This window comes from Lynx rufus, unplaced genomic scaffold (genome assembly GCF_022079265.1).
Source record: "Lynx rufus isolate CCGP_SWC_20201006 ecotype Redwood Valley unplaced genomic scaffold, mLynRuf1.p SCAF_8, whole genome shotgun sequence".
Lineage (NCBI taxonomy): Eukaryota > Metazoa > Chordata > Mammalia > Carnivora > Felidae > Lynx > Lynx rufus.
The window spans coordinates 61,640,362-61,652,379 of NW_025814896.1; the positions used below are offsets into that span (position 1 = coordinate 61,640,362).

The following is a 12,018-nucleotide window of genomic DNA, read 5'->3' on the forward strand; positions in this document are numbered from 1 at the left end:
TTGAAAGGCTCAATGAACAGATTAATATACAGAGGGGAGCGTCCACTCTTCACAGCTGCATTCAACAGAAAGGCATCAGTGGCCACAGCTACTAACAAAGGCACAGGGTGGGGCATGTTCAAAGAGAGGGCTCCATGAAGACAGGTTCGAAAACACAGGGTCTACCAAACAGCTGGCAACTGGCATGACCAGCTGAGACCGTCTGCTGCAGTGGAAGAGACCCTTCCCAATGAGGAGAACAGGAAAGCGCTGGAATGGGCTGCTCTGGAAAGCCACTGGCAGCAGGGGACAGCCCTCCTGCTACTTGGGATCTATGAACTGGGGGGTAACCGGGTGTGAGTGAGCAGTGCGGTGTCTACTCCTCCTCCAGGAGCAGAGGGGCGTGTGTCCATCCCTCCCCTGTGCTCAGGCCAGGCTGGGAGCTGGAATGCCCTCTGGGGATCACTCGTGCTCCTGAGTGTACGCGTGCAGGTCCCAGTGCCTCTTTAACAGGGGAGAGTGAAAGGCTAGCTATGAAACTACACAATTACTTTTATGAGAATATACCAGAAGTCTAAGTGCTTAGGAAAAGAGGAGATCCAAACTGCAATGTACAAAAAATACTGTGTGAAAAGAGACTGCCAAGGTCACTATGGTCTACTTTTGAACCTATTAAAAGATGCAGTCGGCAGTGAGTTTTAGCTGGTATCGATCGCCGAGGCTTCTGAAGGTGACAACTGTCACCAGCTTGGTTATTAAATGTCTCAGGGGAGAGAGTGTGTGTCAAGCTTATCAGAATTCAGGCAGCCCTAAAGTAATGAACTCACAGGAAACTTTCAGTGTCTCTCAGAGTTTTGGACATATTCAGTGACTTTCTTTTGTGTCCATATGGAGAAATTTGCTCTCTCCACTCCTGGCTGAGATTTTTATTTATTAATATAATTATTTTTGGCAACAAGGGCGACAATAACATTCTTCCCCTCACTATAACGAGGTTACTACCTCAGCAGCTTGCCAGAGAATGTCGACGTTCTTATTCTTCCTGGCATGTACGTTCTGGCCCAGAAATCGCAGCAGCTCTGGGAGGCAGGTCTGGCTCCGAGATCGAGGTAGGCCTGCAAGACAGGAGGAGTCCATGAGAGCCAGCGCTGCACCCAGAACTGTGGCCCAAGGGAGCCATTGTGGCATGAGCTCCTGGCCAAGCTGACAGTGTAGTGTGACTTAAACAAGAAGGGGGGGTGTGCTTAGGGATTGGTCCTGGCTGCTGGCATGGAGAGCACTTAAATAACTTTCAAGGCCATTTCAGGCCCACCTGCAAAGCGCAAACACTCATCTTCTTTTAGCTTGTCAGTGAGGCTGGAGCACAGACATGGGGTCATCCAGGGTGGGAGGGAGTTAAGATGATCCATCTGGTCTTCAGTGCCCCCACAGGGAGAGGATACTTAGGACAGTGGGTCTCGACCACTGAGTGGGCTTGGCAAGCCCTAGGGAACGTCCACTCCAAATGTCCACTCTGGAGTGACCCACTCTGACAGCCTCCCTCTGCCACCATGACAGTCTCCAGCCCTTCCAGGACCACTTGAAGCGGAAAATCAGTCCGATCACCTCACCTAAGAAACCTGGGATTTTCAAACACCAGGATCATCAGAGAAAGAGAAGAGCCTCAAGATCTTATCTAAGGAAAACAGCCATGGTGCTTGAATTCCCAAATTAAAACCAAACACATGGAATTTTGAGATCCAGCTGCACATAGAGTTTCTACCACACAAGCTCACCCTGGTGCACCAAGGATCTTATGCTAATAACTTCATGCACCTGGTATGTGCCCAGCACCATGATGATCAGGAGACTGGGGCAGAAACAGACATGGAAAGAGGGCTCCTGCTGTGAGGGGCTCAGTCTGTGACGGAGGCTGTGGGAGGCCAGAGGAGGCAAGCTTGTCCCCTGGAGGAGACACAGCATGTTATTTCCCAAAATTGGCCGCAGCTTCTTCCCCAGGCCCCCACGGCCCCACTCAGAGCACACCTGTCCACTGATGAACTAAGCAGACTTAGGAGGTATTCACTTAGGAGGTATTCACTGGTCTACTTCCTCAGCCTCACAGAGCCCCGATTCTCCTGGGGCTGAAGGCACACTGGGTTGCTGTTCCCCAGCATCCTAGATCACGGTCCAGTGCTACTGGCCCACCCTGGAGAGGCCCACACCTGGGCTGCTTTTGTCCTATAGGCCACACCCTTCCTTGACTTTCATCACCAGCCTACGTGCACATCTCCTGGGGTCTCACATCACTGGAAACAGGCCATCCTCCAAGATGCTGAGCACAGAACTCCCACTTCCTGACCGCATGGCTCACTGTGCCCACTCTATCCTCTGCATGGCCTCTGTCCCTCTGGTCCAAGCTTGGGTGGCTGCACTGTCTCTGACCCCTGCAGCAGTCGGAATATGGGCTCCAGCCTGGGCTGGATTCACCATCCACCATTCACCATATGGGCAGAGGGGGACTCACCCTCTGAGGATTGGTATCCTCAAATGTCAAATGGTGTGGAATCAGGCCCACCTGCCAAGGCTGCTGTGAGGATCACGTTAGCTAATCCATGTAAAGTATGTAGATGGCCTGGGAAGGATTTGACAAATCTGTAACTTTCAACTATGATCACTGCTGAAGCACATGAGGACGCCTCACTACCTGGGGGTTTTCGAAGGCCCAGGTATTGGTGACCTTCAGCTGAAGCCTCAGGGGATCCTTTGACTTACGGCTGTCAACCCTGGTCACCTGGGCAGTTTCTGGAACGTCTGACGCCCACCAATCAGGCATCAGGACTGTCTAGCCTCCCTGGTGAATCCAGCACACAGTCAGGGCTGGCACTTCTGTAGTTACCTGGGGACACTGATGCTGCCTGATGTAAGCATCCTTTATCTCCTCCTGTCCACAGCAGCCCACTCTCTTCCCCTTCCTGACGGCAACACTGCCACCCCTGCAGAACCCCAATCTGTAGTCCTGTGCTGCTCCTGCATCTTGCAGCCGGTATTTCTCTAGCTCCTTCCCTCACTGCCCATCTCACATCTCTGCCGATCTCTGGGAAGAGTGGACCATCGAGGTAGTACCATTTAGTCATTTACTTGCTCTGGCTGCAGCCCTCACCACACTGAATGAGCCTCAGAAGTCAGCAGGCACTCCTTCTCTCACCCACCTTCAGCACCCAGGTAACACTGCTTCTCTCCTGCTTCCAAGGACTCTCTCTCTGGCCTGTCTGTTGAACCTTTTCTTCCCAAGCCACCTCCACTGGGAGAAGACACTGCACCGGTGGTCTGCACCCCTCCTCCAAGTCAATCAGCACACTCTAGCTGATTTGAGACGAATCCCTGAAGTCAACTCCCCAGCCCAGTCCCTTGTAACACAGCATCTCCTAACAGGACACCTTCGCCCACCAAGCGCCAAGCCTCAGGGCCAGGCTAACCCTTCCCTGCGACCAAAACTAACACCTACCTCATTGTGCTATCGTGGGGAGTCAGTGCGGAAATGTGTGCAAAGCACAGCACAGCGCCCCGGCACATCAGTGATCCGGGAATGCAAATGAAGCCTTTTCACGTCTTCCCTTCTTGGCAGTCCCCTTTAGAGGACACTGGTGTTACCCAGGGTTGGAGTCTGCCTCCTTCACCTGGGGGTGCCCCCCTACTGGCTGGGACAGTGCCAGCACAGACAGGCAGAGCCTATTCCTATCCAGGCAGGGTCCAGTCTCTTTCATCACTGGGTCCCGTGGTGCTTCATATGGGGCAGGTGTTCAGTAAACATGTACCGGGGTTGACATCAGGAGACAGTTCCCCACATACACATAGTGTGCTTAACCCTGGGTTCTTGCCTGAGTCCAGCAGCACAGAGAGGGCTGTCAGCTGTGATGGCTACTGTCACTCTCCACTGCCTCCAGGGACACCCAGACAGGGGCCCTCTCGCCCCCCACGGCAATAAGTGTCTGCCCAGCATCTTACTCTATGTGCTATATAGATGCAGGTGCAGGGGGAGTTCACACCAGCGCGGGGCCGAGTAGGGGCCCTGCCTCTGCGATCCCATCTGCCCTACCAGTAGGAGCACAACATGCACCACGGCATCAATGCACGCCAGGGACTGGGACAGCGTGTGACAAAGCCTCGCGTTAGAACGGGCAGGCCAGAGAAGAATCAGCAAGGGCAGTGGCCTGAGGGAAGCTTCTCTGGGTGGGGACTCACACCACGCAAAGTCTGAGCAGATGAACAGGCTTCCAGAGGGACAGGGAAGCCAAGGAGGAGTCGTGCACATGGAGGCAGCATCCAGATGGTTGGTGGGCAGGAAAGGCTCAAACACCCAGGGTGACACAAGACAGACAGCAGGTGAAAAAGAAACCTACCGTGAGTGAAGAAATACTTACAATCTTCAGGCAAAACTTCCTTAAACTGCTCGAAGTAGGAATTTAACCGCACCAAACTTTCCACATTGATAACTTCTTGTAAAGACGTATCACCAAACCTTCGGAGGTCATACGGGAACACCATTAGTGAATGACACTTCCTTCCAGCATGAACATAACTGCCTTGAAGCTAACAACATGGATTCTCTCAAGCATTATTTGTGCACATCTATATTCTAAGCCACTTCCCTCCTCCCAAGCATACGGTCATCTCTGCTGTGTTGGTGACATGTTTAAATACATTTCATTAGCAGGAACCACACACATTTGTTACAAATGTGCCTAAAAGATTACAGAACTCCATCTGTCCCAGACCCTGGTGCAGCATACACAGAAACCCCTCTCACAGCCACTCACTGTGAGTCCCCATCCTCCCATCCCGGGGGTGCTTAGGAGAGGGGATGGCAATGGGGCTCTGGCTGGGATGTGAGGACACAGTCCTGTACTTGAAGCTGAAGTCACACCGCCCACTAAATAATCACACCCGACTAGCTGTTCCTCCTGGACTGTATGGGAGGCCCTAGCTCTCTTCTCTCTACGCAGACTCATCCTGTGCATGCCTCACAGGTAGCCAGGACATGCCAGATGTGTAAGGTAGAGGAAGAGGAAAGTCACCGTTGAGAAAGACCTCCAGATGGTCATTAATACTGGCAGGCTCTGAAGTCTAAGGCCCGGATGCCCAGTCCAGCTCCACTACTGCTCTGCTGAGGGACTTCCCTGCACATCAGCCTCTTCACGATCCCATGTCACCCTTAAAAGAGCAGGACTCCCTCCTGTGGGTCCACCACAGTCCATTCACCCCGATGCCCACAATGGCTTTTCCTCTAGGCACCTGCTCCCTCGGGGACTGCCCCAGGACACAGTGAGGGGGGCTTGTTTATGAGCTGAGGGGAGAGTGTCCCAAAAGCAGATAAATGAGCAAAGACCTTGCACTCACCAAGTCTTCCCCATCCCCACTGTCTCACCCTCCTCTACCTGCCCCTCTGCTCACTGTGACATGGCCTTGCCTCAGCCCTTGCCAGAAACTGCTCTTGCAGAGTCATCAAGAACGGCAGCTGCCAGACACAGGGAGCATTACCGTCTTCCCTGGGACACCTCCCGACCGGGCCCCTGATATTGCCCACTCTCCCTGAAGTGGGTTCTTCCAGCTCTGCTCGCACCTCAGAGGTCTCTGCTTCCTGAGCTAGTGGCCTCAGCTTAAGGTGGCCCCCATCTGTCCCTGAGCACGATCTTCTTCCTGGTTTCTGGGCTCAGTAGATGGAAACACCCCCTCACTACCGACCTGGAAGCCTGTTATTCTCTCCACCATCTCTCTCATACCCTGCGTAACTACAAACCACACCTTCCATTTCACCACTGAAATAGCCCTCCAGTCTGCCCCTTCTTTACCCATACTACTCCTGCCTGACCCAGCTCACCGCCTCTGGCCTGGACTTTCCAACAACCTCCTCGTCACACTTGTCACCCTCGTATCTTTCCAGCACATGGCCAATAAGTGAACCACTTAAAACGTAGATGAGATTGTGTCCTGCTCTACTCAAACTTCTTCAGTGTCTCCCACCAGCAACCACATTTGCTAAGTGGGGGTGACCTACACCTATGTAGGGGTGATTGGTTTCCAGAGGCCCAACAGGAAGATGGCACATCATCCTAGCGACCAAATTCCCTTTACAGCAAGTGCTTTAAAAACCCACATGAATAAGACATGTTCTAAATTCTAAAACACACATGCCACATGTAATGATAAAACAGGGAAGATTTTCACCTACTAGTGGAAGGTCATTACACATGCCCAAACCCTCCTCCTCTCCAGCACACATAAATACATGCACACACACACTTGCACACATGGGCACACGTGACTCTTCCCTGTTGCCTGGCAGGGGACCCTGGAGGGAATTTACAAGACAAAGGCCTTTAGAATCAAGGCATGGCTTTCAGCCTGGCATACAGGCCTCTCTAACCTCACCGCTGCCCATCCTGGTCTGGGACCTTGGCCTTCAGCACCCCCGATGGTTTGTCCCCACCTGCATTTGCTCAGGCTTATTGGCTTGAGATGCCAGGTCTTTCCTTCACCTCCTCATCTGACCAACTCCTACTTACTCTTCAAAACCCAATTCAACCATCAGCCTCTCCAGGAAGCCCTCTCTCACACCCTCTCCCTGGGTCTTCTGTTAGGACCCCTAGTCCCTGTATTCATCTTCATCCTTGTGCCCACATCTCTCTCCTACCAGCCCAAGTCTCTTGAGGACACAGACCACATCTGGCTCGTCTTTGTGTCCCTAGCACCAAACACAGGGCTGGGTATATGGCTGCATCTGAAGACTGTTGGCCAAAAGAAGGAAGGTATGACAAAGTCTACGCAGCACTCAGAGCCTGAGAGGGCTAAGGACATTTTCTATAGCACCTCACAAGAGCACTCCAGCCACCCCAGCCCCCACGAGAGCCAGGCACGCACCTCTCGGCTAGTGTCTGCTGCTCGTTGATGCCCACATTGAAGAGGACGGGCTGCACCCGCAGCAGCATGCCGCTCTGGATCTCCCGGGGCAGGGCGTCGAACAGGGGGCCCGGCAGAGGGATCCGCACGTTGAACCCATCACTGCAAAACAGTGGAGAGAGCCAGAGGATGGGTGAGGGCTGGGACAGGGGAGAGGCAGGAGAGGAGGTAAGTGAGAAGAGGAAAACCAAGCTGGCCTCGATACTGGAGTGCAGACTGGCTGTCCAGCTCAGTGGTTTCCAAACCGCTGGTCATGAACCTTTACAGGTCTGTGAAATTAATGTGGAAGGCTAGGATCAAGATTTTTAACTGAATGAGACAGAATAAAACAAAAATGAAAGTACATCACATGTAACGAACATAAATTAAAACACAGTGCTAGTTCTGAGAATTAAAAAAAAAATCTTTCTACCGATTTCCAGTGATGACGGGCAGCATGTCTGTTGATGCATTAGAAGTGGCCTGAGTGACTTTGAAGGTCACGTTCCTCAGGTCCATGATTCCAAGGCTCATGTCCTCCAGCATAGCCAGCTCCTCACCTGGATGCGAGAGACGGATGGAAGGAGGTCAGGTGGAGGGGACCTGCCCCGTGGGCTCAACACAGCCACAGAGCTGTGGGAGGTGATGGGATCAGGCGTGGTGTGACGAGAGGGGGCCTGTCTCAGCCTCTTCACCAGCTGACCCACTTCTCCATGGGGAAAGGCAGCTACTGAAATCCCCCGCGGCCACATTCAGCAGCTCGGCTGGTGGAAACATGCACCACGACTCACAGCCCTCTCTGGTGAGCGGAAGTGTGGGGCAGAAAACTGGCATGTGTGGAGTCTCAGAAAGCAAAGCTTTCTGGCGCTTCAGAAATGGACAGAGACAGCAAAACAGCACACTGGGGCTGGATCCCTCCACTCCATAGTGCTTGGCATTTACTTGACGTCTTATAACTCTAAAGACTGACAAATACTTCTAAAAAGTTATCCATTTTTATCCTCTGAGAATAAAAAAATGAAAGTAGGAAGGAAGAAGAGTCTTTTTAGAGGGCAATTTGGGAATATCTATGAAATTTAAAAATATTCCTGCCCTTTGACCCAGAAACATTCCTTCCAATAATGTAGTGGCTGCAGAAATGGGCCCACAGGCACACACAGACTTGTGTGTGGAGACCTATGGCAGCAGTGTTTTCATAAGAATAATTCAGGGGCGCCTGGGGCTCAGTTGGGTGAACATCCGTCTTCAGCTCAGGTCATGATCTCGTGGTTTGTGAGTTCGAGTCCCACGACGGGCTCTGTGCTGACAGCTCGGAGCTTGCAGCCTGCTTTGGATTCTGTGTCTCCCTGTCTCTCTGCCTCTCCCCTGCTCATGCTCTGTCTCTCTCTGTCTCTCAAAAATAAATAAATGTTAAAAAAAAAAAAAAACAACCTTAAAAAAAAGAATAATTCAGAAACGGCCCAATGTCCCACAGGAACATTGCTTAAATAATTATCATCCATCCTCAGCCAGAAAGATCTTTGTTTGTAACAACCAACAACAAAACAAACTACGGATGTGTGTGTCTGTAACTACATAGGACTTTTATTTGGTTCTTGCATATTTTGATGATGTTTAGATTTATTTTCATCAGCATGCGCAATTAGAAAACTATCTGGGAAGAAAGAATGGGAATCACACACGTCCATACTGCCCAATACCCCCAGGATCCCGGAGGCATAGGGTGTGTGGGAGCCCCTGGAGCCTCACCATAGGTGCTCAGCAGGCTCTCGAACTGGGCCAGCAGCCCAATGGTGTAGAGCTGGCGCAGGAAGCCATCGTCATGCAGGCAGTTCCTCAGCTTGATGATGAAGCCACAGATGAGAGCAGTCAGCTGTGGGGGAGACACGAGGTGAAGCAGTTGTGAGGGGGACAGACACCTCCTCACTAAATGGCTACCAGCCTGTGCCTTGCCCTTGGCCCTGAGTTTCTCCACTTTCACGGCTCTGGCTGGGCCACAGCAGCACCTCTTCCCCCTCCATCTGGGGTGTGGGGAGCACTCCGCTCTGAGGCCATGCGGGGCAGAGGCCATGGGGAGGGCGCACAGCACTCCAGGCTTGCCACTCCTATTGCTCCCAAAGGCTGGTTTGGCTTTGGCTAAGCTTCCAACCTGAACTGCCTGGGCTTCCTCCTGGGCTAGAACCTTCTGGAAGCCTAGAATTAATTTCCCACCGTGAAAAGGTCCTGTATACTCACAGATTCATACCAGCTCTGGCTGGAAACTGAAGTGATCATAACAGAGAACGGAAGTGAGAGACAACACGGTCACTCTGCAAGTTACCTCAGTGGGAGATATTCTGTGGGATGAAACAGGCCTCACAAGGATGGGCCGGTGGACCCGCAGAGACCAGCCTGACCTTCTATCACTGTTCACTTTGCTTTTGGTAACTCGCATCTACCAAACTCGTGACATTCTCCAAAAGAGAACAGAAATTATCACAGCAGTTGTGCACAAGCAGCAGAACTAAGGCACTGACAGCAATAATCGTGTCTCCCTCACTAAACTCCTTTGTAGGAAAAAAGGTGGCAAAGAGGCCTGTGTCATGCACAATGCAGCATGCCTCGGGCTGGAGCCGCGGATGTGCCCAACCCACCAGTGCCACTTCCATGGGGAGGAACAAGGGTGCACTCGGACCCTCTCCTAAATACAAACTTATCGAGTAGGATTCCTCCCTCCAGGTTGAAATCTAGACCTCTCTAGTAAACAACTTTAAGAGCCACAGGCAGGTGGAAGTATTGTCAACCTTGGTTTTTTCAGGGTGAAGCCAGAGAACAAGTTCCTAAGCCTGTGTTTTCTGAGGGTGGAGGTGCCCATGGGCTCCCGTGCCACTCCCGGGGCTTACAGTTTGGCAGAAGACCACATCCCGGCGGTACTGCAGGCTTAGGTACGTGGCTATGGTGGGAGCGCTATCCTGCATCAGCAGGAAGACCATTGCCTTCTTGGCCTTGTCACTCATCATGGCCACACAGTCTGTGAGGGTGGTCAGCAGGGGGTAAAGGGCCTCACTCCATTCACCTGGGCACGAGAAAGGAGACGTGTGAGGAGGAAAACTTTAAGAATTAGGTTCTATAAGTTTAGCAAGTTGCCTGACCCTAACCCTCATACTGCCCCCCTCCCCGTCCCCACCCCTTCTGCATCTTATATCTCTGCTCGGCCCAAGCTCTGGCCCAGAACTGGCACTAAGTTCTGCCTGGAACCAACCCAGTCTCCAACCTTCTGGCCTGAAGCTTTTCCAGTAAACAAAGAGGGGACCTACTGTGGGACCAATGATGTAGGCCTTGTTTCCCTAACCTACTGTGGGCTGTATACATAAATGCTCAGGATTATTCCTTTTGAGGAAAACGACGAAAAAGTTTCTGTGAGTCATCTGCAATTCACCACTGTTCCTCCACCCAGGGCGAGAAGGGCACCCAGAAAAGTGACCTGTTATCTTGCTTCTCTTGACCCAGGTATTAAGGCAAAAGCCCCCATCTTTCTAGAGCAAAGGACAACTCCACCCTTGCACAGCCAGTGTGTGGCTGTGGTACATTCTCGCTTTCCACGTCTGGAGGAAAGACCGTTTGTTCCACATGGTTTGCCGTGTTTTCAGCTCTCAGAATATCCCCTGCTTCTGCGCTTTCTTCCCTGCCCCCAAACTCCCTGCCCGCTGCCCTCTATTTCTAGTTTAGTTTTCTCTTAGAGGTATTAGGAAATTGTGACCCTGTATCAAAACAACTTTTTAAAAAAAAAAAAATAGAACCTCAGGGTAGAAAAACAGAGTCAAAGGTATTTTGGGCTTTGGTTCTTTTTTTGCCTCCCTATTTAGAAGGCATTTAAAAGAGAAAAGACATGCCCTCATCAGTTCTATTTATAACAGGTCACCAAGCCCAGAAAGAAGCGTTTGACTGTCACCACTGGGTGAGCCCACCACAGCAGAGGCTGCGCAGGCAGGGAGTGGAGCCCAGGCAGCACACGGCACTCAGGATGAGGTGCGAGTGACACCACACCCACAGACGTCACCGCACTGGGGAGAAAGGGTAAGCTCTGTCTTAGACAAACAGAATCCAAAACCCTGAGTGAAGGGAGATGGGCTTCACTCTCTCAAACTGTATGGGTAGCACTTTGTTGAGACACAGATTTAGAGAAATGCCTAAACCTTGCAAAAGGACTTCCCTATACTCAGTGTTCAGCTGAGGCAGATTTTCAAGTACGTGAATCCATTCAAAGTCTGGAAATGATCTAACTGTGTATGCAGGCATACCGTATGTGGACAAGGATTTATATCTGTAATTTAAAAAAAAAAAAAAAAAGCAGGCTTAAATTTAGAAAGTCTATAGCAGGAAAGGTCTTAGCAAAGAACTCATGGTGACAGAGAACACTGGACCGAGGAGTGGAAAATATGTGTCCTGGGCCCCAGCGGCCGCTGAGCAGTGCTGGCCATGGACAAGTCTCTTGACCCCTTGGCCACGTGAGTCCTTTTTAGTAAAATGGAAGAGCTCTGCTGGATAACATCCAAGTCTCTTTCTTCCTCTGAAAAATCTCAGAGGCCATGTTTTTGTTTCTTTGAAGAACTCTGTTGCATGCATGTAAGTTATATTCAGCAACGATCAAAAAAGACAATGGCAACCAAATTTTAATAGCCAAATAATTGGGGGAAAGGTAGGCAGTCATTAACTAAGAAGTAAATGCTCTTAGAGCAAATGCTGCCGGTTTTACTTTGCTTTTCCATTAACGTGCAAGTACCTATGCAATTAATATGCAAATTATCATCATTTTAATCTGAAAATGATCAGAAAGTACAAGTGGTCTTAGCTGACTAAGCAAATCTTCTCCATGCAATACTTTTTCATTTTACCTGCTTCTCTACTTCTCTTTCAAAAAAATCCATTTAAGTATGATGCAGTTTTGTTACATTAGGGGGGAAAAACTCTGAAAAAAAATGGGAATAAAGGAAGAATGGTTAAGAAGCACTGGGATCTTGTCCTGAAGAAAAGATGTGGGTCTGGATGGGAGAGGAGCCTGCCATCTTCCCAGAGGAGGGCTCACACACGCCTGGATGACTCCAGAATTCAGGAAGAGTGCCAGCTACCGTGTACATAAAA

At 50.9% G+C, this 12,018-nt stretch overlaps 1 protein-coding gene across 5 annotated transcripts in view; it reads right to left on the reverse strand.

Annotated features, from left to right (window-relative positions):
* The window catches only part of INPP4A (inositol polyphosphate-4-phosphatase type I A), a 136,851-nt gene that overhangs the window by 14,708 nt on the left and 110,125 nt on the right, over nt 1–12,018 (reverse strand). For all 5 annotated transcript variants that reach the window (XM_047068515.1, XM_047068516.1, XM_047068512.1 and 2 more), the window contains 6 exons: nt 9,780–9,952; nt 8,647–8,770; nt 7,331–7,457; nt 6,880–7,020; nt 4,383–4,480; nt 982–1,094 (listed from right to left, as the gene is read on the reverse strand). In XM_047068515.1, the coding sequence (XP_046924471.1) occupies nt 982–1,094; nt 4,383–4,480; nt 6,880–7,020; nt 7,331–7,457; nt 8,647–8,770; nt 9,780–9,952 (776 nt within the window). The remainder of the gene's footprint in view (nt 1–981; nt 1,095–4,382; nt 4,481–6,879; nt 7,021–7,330; nt 7,458–8,646; nt 8,771–9,779; nt 9,953–12,018) is intronic.